The 17,908-nt window shown below is 47.2% G+C and overlaps 1 protein-coding gene across 1 annotated transcript; it reads left to right on the top strand.

Annotated features, from left to right (window-relative positions):
- The first annotated feature begins 940 nt into the window (after positions 1-940).
- Positions 941-17,643, top strand: LOC144103330 (uncharacterized). The gene is made up of 4 exons (XM_077636081.1): positions 941-1,115; positions 3,143-3,605; positions 3,988-4,865; positions 16,547-17,643. The coding sequence occupies exons 1-4, from the start codon at positions 941-943 to the stop codon at positions 17,212-17,214; spliced, it is 2,184 nt and encodes a 727-aa protein (XP_077492207.1). The 3' UTR covers positions 17,215-17,643.
- Positions 17,644-17,908: the final 265 nt, after the last annotated feature.

Here is a 17,908-nt window from a genome sequence, read left to right as displayed (position 1 = left end):
TCCCTGCCTTTTCCTCCTCCTCTTTATCTATCTATCTATCTATCTATCTATCTATCTATCTATCTATCTATCTATCTATCTATCTATCTATCTATCTATCTATCTATCTATCTATCTATCTATCTATCTATCTATCTATCTATCTATCTATCTATCTATCTATCTATCTATCTATCTATCTATCTATCTATCTATCTATATATCTGTCTGTCTGTCTGTCTGTCTGTCTGTCTGTCTGTCTCTACCTACCTACCTACCTACCTACCTACCTACCTAATCTATCTATCTATCTATCTATCTATCTATCTATCTATCTATCTATCTATCTATCTATCTATCTATCTATCTATCTATCTATCTATCTATCTATCTATCTATCTATCTATCTATCTATCTATCTATCTATCTATCTATCTATCTATCTATCTATCTATCTATCTATCTATCTATCTATCTATCTATCTATCTATCTATCTATCTATCTATCTATCTATCTATCTATCTATCCATCTATCTATCTATCTATCTATCTATCTATCTATCTATCTATCTATCTATCTATCTATCTATCTATCTATCTATCTATCTATCTATCTATCTATCTGTCTGTCTGTCTGTCTATCTATCTATCTATCTATCTATCTAGAGGCCTCTGTCAGCGCAAAGCATCCCCGAGTGGGTGAAAGTAATAGCCGAGCGATATGTATTTGAAACTTTGTGAACTTATTTGACGAATGTAACATAGGGTGTCTCTTTCGAAATACTCGAGACTGAAATTTTAAGACCCGTGGTACAGACCAAAGTAATGGAGGGAAAGAAGCGTGCACGTGTACATCAGGGATGAAATCTGCCAAACAACGCTAGATGGCGCTCGTCGTCCTCCTCGAACGAGCCGCCACCGAAGTCGAAGAAGCAGAAGAAGAACTCCCAAGGTTCGGCCATGTCGCATCTTCAGAGCGCAGACAAGACGTACTCCCCGGTCCCTTCCTCAGAGGGCTCGCCGCATCACGTGCACAAAAGGCGCAGCCGGCACGGAAGGCCGCCCTCATGGAAGGCGGAGGAGCGGCGTTCCCCGTTTCCTTCAGCTCTCAAGAAGAAACGATCCCACCGACATGGTAGGACGGATGGCGCTAGATATGAGAGTACACAGCCAAGCGACTCGCTTCCTCAAAGTACCGGGAGTCTCCACACGATGTCACCAAACAGGCCTCCTGAGACCAAATGCAACTCGCCACACGAAGGGGGGTCGCCACACACCAGCTGTGGAAGCCTACCAGCGGGACCTGTGAACGTGACCTCCGGGACCAACTCCGCGTCACGACAATGGACGTCAGGAATATCGGAACGCGTTGCCAGGACATTAGCCAGAAGGCGTCCGGAGGCAGAGGTGAAAATTGCGCCAGGACAAACACCACACAACAGCTCTGGAAGCCCATCTGCAGCAACTGTTGACTCGGACTCTGGGGCCACCTCACCGACACGACAATGGGCGGCGTCAGGAAGATCGAAACACTTCGCCGAAGCATTAGCCAGCGGAAATCCTGTCGGTGCGGTGAGCATTGCGCCAGGACAAACACCGCACACCAGCTCTGGGAACACATCAGCAGCACCCGTGAACTCCAGGGCCACCTCACCGACACGACAGTGGACGCCAGGTAGACCGAGACACTTCGCCAAGACATTATCCAGCAGGAGCCCTGACACCGCAGTGAGCATTCCACCAGAAGTGCCAGCAGCTATGTCTCCACGTCTCGCTAAGAGGTCAGGCAATACGGCCTCTGACAGCGAGGCGAATACTCAGCGACATGGACTGCCATACTCTAGTTTTGGAACTGTGACTACAACGCCATCCCGCAACACTGCAGAACCCAAGACCAACATCTCGCCGGGAGAACCAGCACAAGCGACATCCAAAAGCCGCTCTGCAAAATCACCCAGGGAGGGGTCAGGTACCGGCACCGGCACGACGCCTCGACGGTGGCAGATTCATGGCGCGCCAGGGATATCGATAGAAAAGCTACCACAGGACGAAGCACCGCCATCTCGTGACGAGTGCAAACACATTGCAGATGACCAAATGAGCGGAGAGAACATGGAGATAAGCATCGCACAGTTTGACAGCGGCAGCAGTCGTAGTCTGACTGGGGTTAGCCTGATGTGTGAACTGGGAGACGAGCGAAAGCTAAAAAAACAAGATAGCGCTGGTTTTGCAAGACAGTCTGGCACTATACACAAGAAAATCGAGGCCGCGGGCAGAGGCGCTGAAGTCAGTGGTGTGAAGAGGGTTGCATCCAGGCAATGCATCCTAACAGATATTGGGAGTCCCGACGATACGACACTGTCAAGGCAGAGAGGTTTCTCAACTCCGTACCGGTCGCCAAAGTCAGCAACCCCCAGTGAGTAGACACGACTTGAGCGGCCAATTTTGACGTAGTACCATGCTATGCCCGCTGACCATCTGCCGCCGGAATTGTGAACATCTTCTGTTGAGGTGTCAGTGACCATATCGTGTCCCAAAGAGAACAATATGACAATTTTACCTTTGCAACACTTTGGGATATTCAATGACAAGAAAGTGTAAAATGGCGCGTCGAGCATATGGGTCACGAGGGTTTCAGATTCGCTTTTAGCAAAAACGCGTCGGGTGCTGGAGCTCACATCTTTATAGGCGACAGAGAAATATGGGCGTGTAGACGGCCCCGAGTCGGGCGGGCGATAGCGGAAGGACGGCGGCGCAGAAGTGCTGGATGGCTCGGACGTAGTTCCAGTCTATTAGACATAACACAGATATATATAAGCTGAATGACGTAGCAAACGTGATTTTTAGACGAATATATACGAATGCAACCAAGTCTTGACGAGTACACATAAACCGAAAACACAATTAAATCTCATGATATTACAGTTGAGACGAACACATTCACTTATCGCACTCTTAGGAATTTGCTGGACTTTTCGGGCGCCATTTTCAACGCAGTGAGATTAAACCTAGATAGGCGTGTCGCACCTGCTTTCGGGTTACTTAAAACTCAGTAAATGGTGGTCTCGTTGGAAATGTTTCCTTGAAATATTGGCCTTCCGAAATGTTCGCCTAATTTCACCACTTGCAGAGCTGCCTCATGATTGCTTCTTACAAATGCAGGTTCGGCGTTCTCGGCTAGACTGCCCGGTAGTGCTCTTGCCACGATCGACGAGAGCCGGCTGTCCAGGATCAGCCGCTGGAAGCTGTGCGTGGTCGTAGCCACGCCCTGCGTCTTCTTAGGGGTCTCGATATTGCTCATGCATCTGTTCGTCAGAGGTTCCCGAACGCAGTTAGCTCGCCAGAAACAGCTCTCGCTGTGGGTACAGCAGCTTGGAAACGCCTGCGCCACACAGGACTGCGAGAGAGCGGTGTCGGAACTGAAGTCTTCAATCGACGCGTCTGTGGACCCGTGCCAGGATTTCTACACCTTCGCCTGCGGTCGCTGGGGCCACGCGAAACACGATGCTAGCTATATGGCAGTACAGCGGACCGCTTACATAGCGAACGTGAATGCAAGTCTTTGGAACACGGGTCACTTTGGCTTTTCCAACGACGGGATGCGACAGATGTCTGCAGTGTACAGGTGGGCATTCCACACAGGTGTTTTGTGAATCGACTTAAAGAAACGCTGAACACTGGTAAACTCAACCACTCCAGAGCTGCAAATAGTTTTCGCTTTCTTAACTGCGCGTTGCTGCTACACTTTTTTGTTCACACAGGGATATTACATGTAACAATATTAAACGCAAAAGGCCTTCCAGTTCTTTAAATTTTGTTTTTGCGATACGAGGAAAACAACTGTTCAGCAGCTCTGGTGGCAATTGCATGCTTAAATTTCCATCACCAAGAATTCTTCCGCTCTGTTTAAGCTCACATTCTATTAGCGCAAGAAATCAACAGCATATCAAAGAGGACACCATTAAGAAATATTACCGCATATGAATATATTGGTAATTGCTGCGCAGGTCTTGCCTCAAATTCTTCGATCGGCAGCCTGTGAACATCGAGGAGGCCTGGAGTGTTTCCGGTATTGAAGCCCACTTCTGGTTGAGCGTCTCCAGCTTCGACAGCCTGTTCACCCTTCTTGTCGGAAACGTGCTCGCGTACAACTTGGAGTCCGTCGTCAATGTGCGATGGAGAGACGACGCCGACAGCAGTTCGCCAGCGACGTTCTCAAGCGTAGAAGTTTCCGCCGGCACAGCCATCGCGCGGCACCTCGATCAGTCTTACAGGAAGGCACTCATCATCCGCGCTTTGGAAGCTGTCGGAGAGGTCGCGTACCACCACTTACTGCAGATCGAGCACATCGACGACACCGTGCTTGAGCTGACTCCGGAGACGTCTTCCATGCTGCCGACAAAAGAGGTTTCCGTCCACGACCTGGACACTGCGAGTGCAAACTGGTCACGAGTTCTCTTCGGTTACGCGAAACTCATGGTCAAGCCAGCGCCATCTAAGGCGCGAGTGCGGAATCTCCACGTCGTGCGAGAAGTCCTCGAGTTCCTCGGGAGAGGGAAGCTACGAGCGGTCGCCGTGTACCTGGCGTTGGTTCCCCTTGCCAAGTTCTTCGTTTTGGCGAAAGACGTGCAGCTGCGCGTCATCTCCAGCCAGGAGTACGACGAGAACGTCTTCAAGTACGAGGCCTGCGTTCGTGCGCTGGAGCTGTTCTTCGAGGACAGCTACAGGCAGTGGATGTTTGCACGTATGGAGGGATCAGGGACCATGGATGACGTCAACCAAATCTTCACGGATGTGTTGACAGCCGCGAGAAACTTCTCCAAGGTCTTCTCGCATATCCCTCTGGACGACAAACGCATCTCTGCGCCTCCATACTTTATAAAAAGTGAGTGAATGCATTCGGGCACTTACGTGTGTGGTCTGAGCAGACCGTCTCGTTTCACCGCAAGCTATGCTTAGAAGCATAAAAAATGGACGCGCCGCCGATTCTTCAGCTCTGCCTTTTACACTCAAAGTTGAGGGAGGGGAGACGGAAATCAGGGACCTTAACAATATATCCACACAGTGGAGGGGACACTTAAGCTCTGGCTTAAGGGTATAACACGATAGCGTAATGGCTTTACTCCCACGTATACAGAAGGTCTACTTTACATTCAGAGATCCCTGGGAGTCCTCATACTCCGCCTGGCGCAGAGGTGCAGTGGATAAGCGATACGCCACTGCCCTGGGATGCAGCTGCTCCCAGCGGTGGTCCTTGTGCGGCTCAGGTTGCTCTCCCCAAGCGACCAAACATTTGTTTAACTGCTACCTGCCGCGGTGTGGAGTTCGGTCACTATATCCGGTGAGCAGGTTGTGATGACGTCGAAAGGTCAAGCGACCCACGTGGCCGACGTGCGGCCCAGGTTGCTGTCTGGGCACCACCTGCCATAGTCGTCATGCTCGTGATTTTTCCAAACACCGAAATACTATTCGGTATTGATGTATACACTCTACTTCGCCCATAATGGACAGTAAGCTGAAAAAATAGAATTATGACCTTGTTAATTTCTCTAATGTTACATATTCCTCAGGATTTTTGGCTGTACAAAAATTGGGGGACACTTAAGCTCCGCCTTTAACATAAACACACACACTGCTTTTTGTTCAGAATGACGCAGTTCATCAAAATACCATACACACACTTCGTAGGCTACGCACTGAGAAGTTCAGCGAAAGATTTTAGACTGCTCGCGCGCCACGTGTTGCGGCAGCTGCGTACATCAGATAGCTGGGGTTTTCCGGTGCCACTGTGCCACGTCAAACGACGAGGATGTTCGCTCTCGTTGCGGACTTTTCGCTCACGCCGCGGGTTTTTCGTTCAAGCCAACGACTCCGGGCTTTCGGCGACACGGGACCTTTACGCTATCGCATTTCGTTGGTTCATATTTCCCTCCAACTCAACCAAGCTCGTCGATAGCAGGACGGGTGATTCGTTACAACATTGTTCACAGCTAATATCGGTTTTCTCCCCAATTCGAAACTAAAATTATCACTAGCCCCACCGCCCCATGGGGAAGGTTCATGCCAATCCGCCTTTTTCACAAGGCCGATCTGCGCATGCGCCCCTTTTCTCCCGCTCCACTGTGTGGAAATGAAACCACTTGCTCCTACTGCGCATACGCAGTTCATGATAATTACAGCCGCATGCGACAGATGGCGGTAGCTGTCAAACACACACTCCTCTTGGGTGCAGCTGGCTCCTCGTGGAACAAGATCGTGCCTGCGTCTCCCACATGCCTTTGTTTTCGATCAGTAGCACACGATTTTTCGCCACTTCTCAGAGAGCGCCTCATCTTGCGAAAAAGGGGGATAACAGACGTTGCCCTGTATCGGTAGATCACCGCGTTCTAATCACGAAAAGACCGCACTAATTATGATTTTATAAGGTGTAAGAGGCGAAATACAAGTCCTGCCATCGTCGGCCCTATTCCGCAAGTAAAATGCATCCGTAGACGCCGGCTTTTGGGCGCGGATCCCAACGTCATTCACTTCAAAGAAGGTGGCAGCAGTTCCCCTTCAGTAATGTGTCACGACTTTGATCGACCACAGCAACGGCCGCTCGAACTGCCGTACGATCTCCTATGGGAGTTCGAGCGGCCATGCTCCATCACTCTAAACACGAAATGAGTAAAAAGGGAGTAAGATGTCCTCTTTCGCACTTTCTTTACGGGACAGGGTATAGACCATTTACAGTGCGCAGTTCTTCCGTTTGAGACCAGATGGCGCCATAGACGCGCTCGGAACACGGCGCCATTACAGGCCTCGTAAGTCGCCAACGTGCACGCCTTGACGCAGTAGTGGATATATTGCGGGTGTCTTCCGAGTGTGTTCTTTCTATGAAGATGTGGAAAGACAGATGAAATATGTGCTCTGTTGTGGATTGCAAGAATTGCTACAAAGTTCGAGGTGCGGAATGCGATCGTTTGCGAGCTTCACGGAACGGAACTGCATAAGGGCGTACTGCCCCTGTTCGTGCCCGTTCGCCATGCGCCATTTCAGAAAGGGCGAACGCAACAAACACGCCATCCAGCGTCAGATAGCCAATATGGAAAGAAAGGTTTCGATCTTGGAAAGTCTGTGGGGGTAAGTGCACAACTTAGCCGCATGAACAAGCAGTTCGCCACCTAAACCGTCGCTTCGTGCTTTCAGTTGCTGTGTATTTACGTCTGCGTGTGTAGCGAGACCCCATTGCCCGTAAGTTAAGGTGTGCGGCCGTTAGTAACAGTAGGGCCCGAGGCCGAATTGGGAACGGAAAAGAAGAACGGCTTACGCTCGTATACATATCCCTACTGTAGATTCGTGCGAGCGCACTGCTCTTACCTTCAGTCCGTGTATTGCATGACGTCTTCGTGCTACTTTTCTGCTGAACTTCGCTCCCATTAGCACTGTTTTCGTGGACCATATTGAGAATAAAGCATTTTCGTTACGGCTGGTCTGCTGGGTGGTGGTCCCTTTTTCGCGGTCCATGCGAGACAGTCACTAAAAGTGACTTTGCAGGCCAGCGCTCCGCGTAAAGCTGATCGATCACTTTCCACCAATGAGACCTCGAGCACTTTCATTTACGCATATCAAGCATAAAGCGTACCACAATTTAATGCCTGAAGCTGACGTAATAGTGGGCTTCGTGTAGCATGTACGCGTTGCCATGGGTGCGTAGTTAAATTTTATGAAGTATAGAGTCTGACGGAAACCCGTCTGGTCGGGATGGTACATGACGTCAGTTAAATTTTATCAGGGAATCCTTCAAAACGATTGCACGCTTGCTCGTGAAGGCTGCTTGTTGCATGGTACTGCTACCATGATGGTTGTCATTTTTGTATATACTTATTTTCGCCTTTCTGCGTTTAACAAACCGGTAGAAAATAGTTTACGTTTCCGAAGCACTGTTGATAGGTTGTAAATAAATTCGTACGATGTGCATGTGAATGCAGCGGTGTCTAGCTGCATGCATGTACACGATACAACGACCTGCGCTGCCGCAGAAGCATATAACCCTGCTGTTTTGATAATAACAATAAAAAATTCAGCAAAGCCATTAGTGGACGTAAAAACAAGCATTTAGGCTATCCATCCGGCTCTCTGCGACATGAAACCCGATCACGTTTTCACGCCTCAAGTGATCAAATTAGGGTTCTGACATGTCCTTCGAAGCTTTGGCCAAAAGTGTCGTCTGCTTACTCCTTTACAACTGTATCGGCCGAAACACTGCCCGTTGGACCCGAACAACAGACGCAGCAGCCGTCGCGACGAGGCGCGCGCCGAGCAGTCAGGAGGCGTGTAATGGCGGAGTGATCACGTGATCAAAGATGGCAGCTCCCATGATACGGCGCTGTAAAGCGCAGGTTTACATTCACTGAAAGTACGGAATACTTACGGTTGCCAACGGAAACAAATTCTCTCTTCAAATCATGTGTAGTTCTAGCGGCTATCAAGATTTTAACCGAGGTTTCAACCTCCTCTATTTGCTAACCTCGAGACCTCCCGTTCTGTGTTTAAAAGCCTGCTCCCAACGCTAACTGCGTCAAGCAGCTGTGCTTTGCACTGGGAATATACTTCCATCGCTAAGTGCAAGCACTGCGTATATTCAGCGATCAAAATATACTCCGGGACTTGGGCAGACCCTTCCCGAGACCCTTCCCTTAAAAGAGAATGCGCTAGAGGAAGCTTGCCCCGTTTTTGCCCTCATATAGCCGTATTCGTGTTTAGAGCGCGAAAAGACTTTTAAATCAATTTTCTCGGCGATAACTGCGTCCTTTGCTGTCGGAAGAACACCTACACAGCCAGAAAGAGTCAAAGAATGATTTTGTTTTTACTGAGGGCTCTAATCTGAGTACTCTTAACTGATTCACTTGACTTCAGTGTCTTTCTAAGGACAATAGTGAAAACAGCGCTAAAGAAGAAGCCGGAAGGCGAAACGAGGAAGTGACAGGAAAGAGCGCTGACTGGCAACTGAATTTATTTAGCGAAACTCGCGCAATATATAGGAAGGCAGTGGCAAAGATAGTCAGATGCAGTCAACGTCACATGATGCAAAGAGCCAGAAAGCGATAAAAAACAAAACAATGTGATAAAGCCAACAGTGAACTGTATCTCAAAAGGGGTGGTAACACAAAGGAAACTACACTCAATGACTATACACAGTTAATGTCACATGGTGTAAAGAGCCATAAAAGCGATAAAACCACAACAGGGTGAAAAGGCTAAATGTCCGCAGAAACTCAAAGGGATGGTAAAAAATACATGTTGACTTAAACAGTTAATGTCACAACGTGTAAAGAGCTATAAAAACCGATAAATCATCCATAGCATATAACAAGGGTAAAACCGATAAAAACTGAAGAAATGGAATTGTAGAAAGAATAAAAATTGACAGAATGTAGCAACGTAAGGCTATAAAAATTCACAGACCTTAACAATAAAACGATGCAACAGTGACACTCAACGATAGAAACATGCGTAGTTAAGAATAAAAATTTTAGCAATGTTGTTCCAAAAAGGCAAGTTCACTCCCGTACAAGGATTTAGACGCGTCACTGACGCATTCCCAGCCCTTTCTTTTTATAAAGAAAGCTTCCTTCAATTCCCGGGCTACACTGTCTCTACTCCTATCAAGAACTACAGTTTCGTGTAAACGAGGCATGCATTTACACTCCTTGCAATGAAGCGCTAGATTAGAGCCAGTGCCTTTTTCCAGTGAGCGCTCATGTTCCCTTAAACGTTCGTTCAAGCACCTTCCAGTTGGTCCAATATAAACTTTGTCGCATGTAAGCGGTATCTGGTAAATCACCCCTACCCTACACCTGACGAACATGTTGGCATGCTTTACGCCACAGGATTACTGTCCCGGCTTTTCGTTATTTATCCTGTGACACAACGTAGCTACCTTGCAAGGGGCAGAAAAGACTACGGGAATCTCATATTTATTCGCAACCTTTTTCAAATTATGTGCTACCCGGTGGGAATACGATAGAACGGCTGGCCTCACCCTCCTATTGCTTTCCTGAGTAACTTTCTTCTCCTTGCCTTTAACTTTTTGAAGCAGAGTTTCAGTCACTGCCGAAATCACAGTCTGCGGAAAACCTGCCTGCAGTAACCGTGCGGTCTGCAGTTGGAAGCTCTCTTGCATGCAATGCTCGCATGATTTTGTTAGTGCAGATCCTAATCCGGATGTGGCTATGGCTCGTTTAACTGTTTTTGAGTGAGCTGACTCGTAGGACAACAGCTCTTTTTGACTTCGAGGCTTGTACATCCAACAGTATCTATCTCGTACCAAGGATAGTTCCAAGTCCAGAAACTGTAACTTGTTTTTCTGAGAAAATTCACAAGTTAATTCCAAACCATGTCTCAGTTCATTAAATGTATCTAGAATTTCATTTACAGTGGCTCTATAAGCTGGTGCGTCTTGCTTGGCTAACACAACTAAAAAATCGTCGACATACCTGAAAACCTTTAAAACTTTGCTCTTGTCGAACCTATCGTTAACCTATTAGTTAACACTGGCACTACACAGGACCCTATACAAATTCCTTTCTTCTGTATGTACACCTGATTGTCAAACTCGACCACAGTAGCACTAAGGTAGAATTCCAACAAAGAAAGAAAACTCTCCATTGAGATACCCGCCGAATTTTGAAACAACACACTTTCTTTTCAATGCAAGACTGAACAGCTGAGAACAACTCTGTGTGGAATGGAATAGAAAAGGTCTTTGGCATCTACCGAAAACATGTTTCCAATGCCTTTGCAGGATTGAAAGAAAGCTATAATTTAGGTCGAGTTCCTCGTACCGAAGGGATCCTCAACGACAAGCGAGTTTAAATGCCTTAACAGGTATTGGCTAATAAGCCTTTGGTAAGTGTAGCGCTCACTAACAATACACCGGAACGGAACCTCCTCTTTGTGAGTCTTTGCAGTAAAAAACATGCTAAGAGTCTTTTCTCTACACTTACTTATAGTGTTTGCCAACTGCACCAGTTCCAAGTTATTGCAGAGGGCGACAGCTCGCGACTTCACTTTACTCGGCTTCAGGCTCGTCTGAGTGAAGTTCTTTTCCACCGCACAGCGGGTCTTTTCTCTGTAGATACCAGGCGGCACCACAACAAACCCTCCTTCCTTGTCTGATTGCAGTAACCGCAGATGTCTATCCTTGAAAAAGTGACGACGGTGTTGATTCCGGACCGGTCGCTTGGGGATTTCTTCGATACTGTTCTTGACAAAGCATCCACTCCGTCCAGCAAGCAGCGCTCACGATTCTCCGCGGACGCTTTTCCAGCGATACACCTATTCAGTGACAGGTGCTCGTGTGCCCTAACCGTGGGCTCAAGGCTAAACTTCGGTCCTTTCACAAGAACCCCGTTGACTTCGTCTGTGACTTGAACATGCCCCAGCACCTTCACGAATCCGCTTCTCTGTTTCATGCTAGAAGCCCTAGGTATGTGGTCACTTCCTCGTTTCGCCTTCCGGCTTCTTCTTTAGCGCTGTTTTCACTATTGTCAGAATGGACCAACTAGCCCAGCAAAAAGTTCTGCTAGATTATCCTTCTAAGGAGTGTGCCCAGTCCCGCTCACCTGCATAAAGTCCTAACCTGCAGGCGATGCTGGGAGTTTGTATTTTTGAGCAGCTACAATGCAAGCAGCATTAACGCCATGCAAGTCCCTTAAACCGATATTTGTAAGGATACATGCCTGTTGTCTTAAGGAGTATATGATAGTGGCTGGAGCAGTCATTTGTCTTATTACTCTAGCGACATATAGTTTAGAAGGCTGGAGAACAAGTTTAGCAGTCCCTTGCTTCTATTTCCCTCCTACCATGTCGAAAAAATCGCGGCTCCTTAATTATTTTGTTTTTAACACTCCATAACACTATCCTGTCTAAAATGATGACGCATCTAATTTCTTCCTACAGTCCGCTACACCTGAAGCAAACATTTTTAAAGAAAAATTTTGCTACATATCAGATTAATAGACTATTATCTTCAATATTGTTATAACACTGTCTCGAAATTTTCCAATTTTCAAAATGTTTGCCCGAGAAAGCTGGACTTGTATAACTCAGTCGGCACAAGTGCAGTATACGTGTGGATTTGCTCAGAGCCCATACTTATAGAAAGGTAACGAATTCAACAATATTAAAGAACTGTCTTCACAAGCGTTGAGCCGTTAAAGGCATATATGCTATTTTTTATTGATTTCTAAGTTAGCCTTTATGTTCTTGGACGGAGTTAGGAGGGAAAGCATCCCTTACGAAAGGACTAAATTGCCAACAGAAGCCATGTTATATTGCGCTGAAACCACGACACAAAAGAAAAGAACACATAGCACAGGACAAGCACAAACTATCAACTGATTTATTATGAACAGGTCTTGTTATATATAAAGCATATTTCTTTTATAGCGGGCCCTTCTGTTATAAAGGTAACGAATTCAACAATATTAAAGAACTGTCTTCACAAGCGTTGAGCCGTTAAAGGCATATATGCTATTTTTTATTGATTTATAAGTTAGCCTTTATGTTCTTGCACGGAGTTAGGAGGGAAAGCATCCCTTACGAAAGGACTAAATTGCCAACAGAAGCCATGTTATATTGCGCTGAAACCACGACACAAAAGAAAAGAACACATAGCACAGGACAAGCACAAACTATCAACTGATTTATTATGAACAGGTTTTGTTATATATAAAGCATATTTCTTTTATAGCGGGCCCTTCTGTTTCTGCTTCCATGTTGTGTGTGCCATCATCATAGGGCGCGAACTGCTGGTTATCGATAGGAGCATCGCCAAGAAGGCTGACAGCGAGAACCAAGACAGATGCATTTTGGACGGGGTGGACAGCTTGTCTAAGGCCGTTCTCAGGCCAATGACAGCTACATTTTCGCCACTACGCTGCGTGCGAGAACCATCGCCTACTGTTTGAGTAAAGGATCCACACCGGTAGAAGTGGGTGCCTTCTGCGGGTTGATTAAGCCTTCCAACGGACACTGGAAAAAAGTGCGCAGAATACTCAGATCCGAGTCGTGGACGCGGGTTCGCCTGTGACGAGATTGGTTACGAGTAGTGTGTTTCTCTCAGTACTCAAACGGGGTTGCTGCAATATGCTACACATTCATCGGAGAAATGTCGCTCAGAACACGGAAGTGTTGTGGAATATTTCCATTGGGGAATTGCTGAAGGAGACAGAGAAGAAGAACGGCAATCGGGGAAAGACGAGCGTGACAGTGCTGGGAGATGTTCAAGTACCAGCGAGTGTAGGGCGCGTAGTAGAGAAAGGCCCAAAGTACAGCGAAGAACCCACCTTGCGAGGGCGCGAACTGTTGGCTATCAATCGGAGCATCGCCAAGAAGGCTGGCAGCGAGAATCGAGACAGATGCATTTTGGATGTGGCGGACAGTTTGTCGAAGACCGTTCCCAAGCCAACGACAGTTATAACGACCCAAGATACGGGAAAGGTGCTGGACTTTTTTAAAAATAATGACGCGCGAATTATGCAGGCAGCTAAAGACGGAGGGTTTGTGACTGTGTTGGAGGGTATGTTCAGTGATAAGGAAGGCCTGGCAATACTTAAGAACTTTGAAAAAGTTATAAAAGGAAGTAATGAGAGTGAAAAAAAGCAATGAAGATGTACACAAAATTAGGCCGGGAGAGAACAGCAACATCGAATAACAAAGGAACTAGTTACAAGTATTTTTCAAAACAAAGACTCAAAGTAGATATTGCGTTCAGGACTCTAGTGAGCGAGAAAGGCTCCTGACAAAACCAGGTCAGCTTGTATCTGCTAAACCATTCGCAAAAGCTTGACATACATGATCCATTCGCTGCCAAAGATTCGAAGGATGTCGCAGCATATATCTGGAACAGAGGAAAGTATCGGGTACATGTTTTCTGTAGATGTAGAGGACCTTTTTTTACTCGGTCCCGCATGCTGAGCTGCTGGCGTCAGTTAAAAAATTCATTGAGGAAAATGGAGAAGCGTCCTTTCAAAACTGAACAGGGATGTCGGCAGACAGCACGTTTGTAACATATGACAGCAGGTTTTACTTGCAACGGCGCGGTATACGTATCGGCTCATGTGTGGCACCAGTGTTGTGTAATATTTTTTTTTTGTCATACATTGACCAATCTCTGACGACAGCTTTAGAAGGCTTGAACGTTTTAAAAGTATCCAGATTGGCAGATGAGATTTTAATTCATTTAGCAAGAAAGAATCATGTGCAGTATCATCACTTGACGACTGATATTCTAGATCACTTCAGAAGACTTGGTAAGGGCTTGACCTTCACACACGAAGTCCCTACTGCGAACACTTAACAGTATTTGATGTCATTTATGGGTGTTTAACGCCCAACGCGACTCAGGCTATGAGGGATGCCGTAGTGAAGGGCTTCAGAAATTTCGACCACCTGGGGTTCTTTAACCTGCACTGACATCGCACAGTACACGAGCCTCTAGAATTTCGCCTCCATCTAAATTCGAACGCCGCGACTGGGATCGAACCCGCGTCTTTCGGGCCAGCAGCCGAGCGCCATAGCCACTCAGCCACCGCGGCGGCCACACTTCACAGTATTTGGACATGCAACTGATCCTCTCTGATTTTCACCTTTGTTGGTTGTACCACCCCAGGGTAGCGAAGGATTTACTGCCATTCGATTCAACTCACTCGAAAACGGTCAAGAAAGGCATTGCTGCCCTTTGTCTTGAGTCAGCGCTCTTAAGTTCTTGCAAGCATAGACGCTGCAGACTACCCCTGTGCGATCGGGACGGCGGTAAGTGAAACACTGCTCCAGATGTTGAAAGGAAAAGCGCGCAAATGGGCTACAAACAATGCTACGAAACCTGTTGTAATGTCTTACGTACACAAGATCGCGCACAACCTGAAGAAAGTGGTCAGCAGGTACGGAGCACCGATGATGTTCTCAGCGCCAAAGAGGCTTGGCCAGCTGTGCTCACGCACGGCAAAGAATAAAGAGAGGAAAAGTGGTTGTGGAAAAAGACACGCGAAGCCCTTTGTAAAGTGCGCGACAGGAGTGGTTTTTAAAATACCACTGACATATGGAAAGGCCTACATAGGCCAGACAGGGCGCTGCGTAAATGATCGCGCAGGTGAGCATGAGCGTTCATTAGGCGATAAGGAAAGCAGGACAAATTTGTCTGAACACTGCATGAGACTGCAAATGTCTTCCATGTCTTCATGAGATAGATTCTTGGCAGGGGTAGTATGTCACTGCACGCAAAAATTTGGAAGTGTTTTTTTTTTATGGAGAACGGTAGCAGCTTTATAAGTGATGCGTCAGTAAGCTTGTACAATAACGAGTTGGCATTTGTTAGCTCTGTCTTTTAGGGTATGATGAGTGCACACGTGTATCAGGGCTTGTGAATGTACCTTGCGCACATGCGCGGGTTTTTTATTCATGTAGTGGCTCGACCCCTGAATAAATCAGTTGATAGTTTCTGCTAGTCCTGTGCTAGGTGTTCTTGTCTTCTGTGTCGTGGTTTTAGCGCAATATAACATGGCTTCTGTAGACGGTCACCAACTAGCCCGACTACACCTCTTGTTAAGGACTAAATTGAGCCTAGCGCGTACAAGTTTACTAACGAAGGGTGCTATGTCGCTGAAGGTACCGTTTTTTTTTCTTTTTATTCGTTCCTTAATTTCGTTAAGTTAAGGGTGAAGGAGTTCAGCACAAGTTAGATAAAATGGTTCCTATGGAAAATATTTTCAGGAATGCTCGCTACTTTAGAAAAAATCTCAAGACACTGCCTGTGCAATATACTTAACGTTTAAAAATGCAATGTCCGCAACTGTGCCACTTATTATAGTCTCGTCTTTTACCGCCTCATCTTGTTAAATAGTAGGGCACGATTCTCAAGAATTATTCCAATAAAACATGACCTAAGGTGTTGCTGATGTGAATGATGCGGGAGACAGCAGTGGTACAACTTCCTCAAATGTTTAGGACCCACCTGGACGTGTCCGTGCGTTTGCTCGCAGTGACAGCTGGTGGAATGGCTACTTGGGCGAACGTGTAAGAACTGTCGATATGCACTTGCTTGCTGCAGCGTAAGGTTTGTTTCATATTGCTACGGTAGAGTGAAGTTCGCTTGAACAAAGCAGCAATGAAGGGCCTGCGGAAAAAGTCCAGTGTGAGGTCGGGGCATTCTGTCCACTCGAGTTTAGCTTGGCTGCCAGCTTCAGAATTATTCAGCGTTGCTTTCAGTAATGATCGCAGGGAAGGCATTAGAAAGTACTGTCATTTTCTGATATTATTCACGAGCTCAGATATATGCGGCATGTTTCATTTCAACTCGGGCTAACCGCCCGTTTTAGACCAATTCAGAAATTCCGGCGAGCGCGGCATATTGCACTTGCATTGAAATTACTTATAATTTACAGAGCGCGATTTCATTTCACTCATCGGCTGATTCGCCAGTGCCAACATTAAGCCTCTAAGATGAGTTGTTGAAGAGTGACATCACTGAGAGTGAGAGAAACTCTGCATTTCACCCTGCCGCTTTTTTTTTTAACTACACAGGGTCTCCAGAAGATGTGCGCAATGCATCGAACTCGTTAGCTGAGGCGAATGGTGCGCCTACCCAATTCAGCACCGATTTCATCTCCAACACAATCCTCTTCTCCAGACAGCGAAGCCGCAACAGTGGAGGCGACACCTGCGAACCGCTCCTCACTATAGACTCGATCGTGATGAGATGGAACGACACCGAGTCTCTTCTCCGGCTTCTGCTGCCCGACTTCTACCACGCCGGTGCCTCGGAGGCGGCCGTCAACTACGGCACGCTCGGCTACTACCTGGGCACAGTGGCGTTCCAAGCGGCCGTGGCGGAGAACTGGACGTCGTCTTCCGACTACGGTCCCTGCCTCGCAGACTACGTACACTCCCAGATTGGGCTGTCCCTGCACGAGCTCAGCTGGGACTACATCGTCGGACGCCACTGGGCTGTGCAGGTGGCGCTAGAAGCGGCAGTCTCACGCGAAGCAGATTTCAGCCGAAGCAAGCACATCGCTAGGCTCTTCTTCCTGCGCTTCGCCCAGACGTGCTGCTCACGAGTGGGTCTCCCTCGCCAATACGATGACGTCCACGAGATGGTCCAATCACCGGAGTCGTGCAATGCCGTCGCCATGACTGGTCAGGCCTTTGCCGGTGCATTCGATTGCCTGCACATGCCACCCATGGACTGCTGAAGGCTAGGACGTTTCGCGGAGCCTTGTGCTCGGCAATGGACAGTTTTCGCACTTGGGTGCCAAAGGATCACGTATCCCTAGTTCGCTTTGATTTCGCGCAGCTATTTTGACCACTCTAATGCCAACGATGCCTTTTAATGAGACGCGTGTGATAGTCGCCAGTATAACCACAGGCTTGTCAATGGTCGTATGCGTTTAGTTTTTACCTCTCGGTTGGCGTATTACTTGGACATTTTGTAAAAATCATGAATGCGACTGTTAAGAATGTATCTGCTCTTCTTTTAAATGAGTTCGTGATCCGAAATTATGAGTCATCTGAAATGCCGCCACATTTGAACAGCTTATATCATGGGCAGTTTCAGAGGTACAATACTACGGTTGCATGGTAGGTCGGGTAACGTGCATATGCTAATACACAATGTTGCAGTTCTTCTGCGTAAGCGTCCTAATGCATTGGTAGCTGGCTTGCAATGTTTCTGCCGCGATATGACCCTGCGCAAATTTTTTTGGAGAAATAAAGAACAAAGCGATAACATGACATGGCCTCGTTTTAAGCACTGCGTGCCAGCCGCCGGCACGATGCAATAGATCGTCGAGGCTCCTTCCACTCCCGAACTACCCCCGACGTGCGGGAGGAAAAAATATTTTCCTTGTACAAGCATCAATGAACACCCAGAGTGCATGCTGTCCATTA

The sequence above is a fragment of the Amblyomma americanum genome, chromosome 9 (genome assembly GCF_052857255.1).
Source record: "Amblyomma americanum isolate KBUSLIRL-KWMA chromosome 9, ASM5285725v1, whole genome shotgun sequence".
In the NCBI taxonomy this organism is placed as follows: Eukaryota; Metazoa; Arthropoda; class Arachnida; order Ixodida; family Ixodidae; genus Amblyomma; species Amblyomma americanum.
This window is presented reverse-complemented; position numbering and strand designations above follow the sequence as displayed.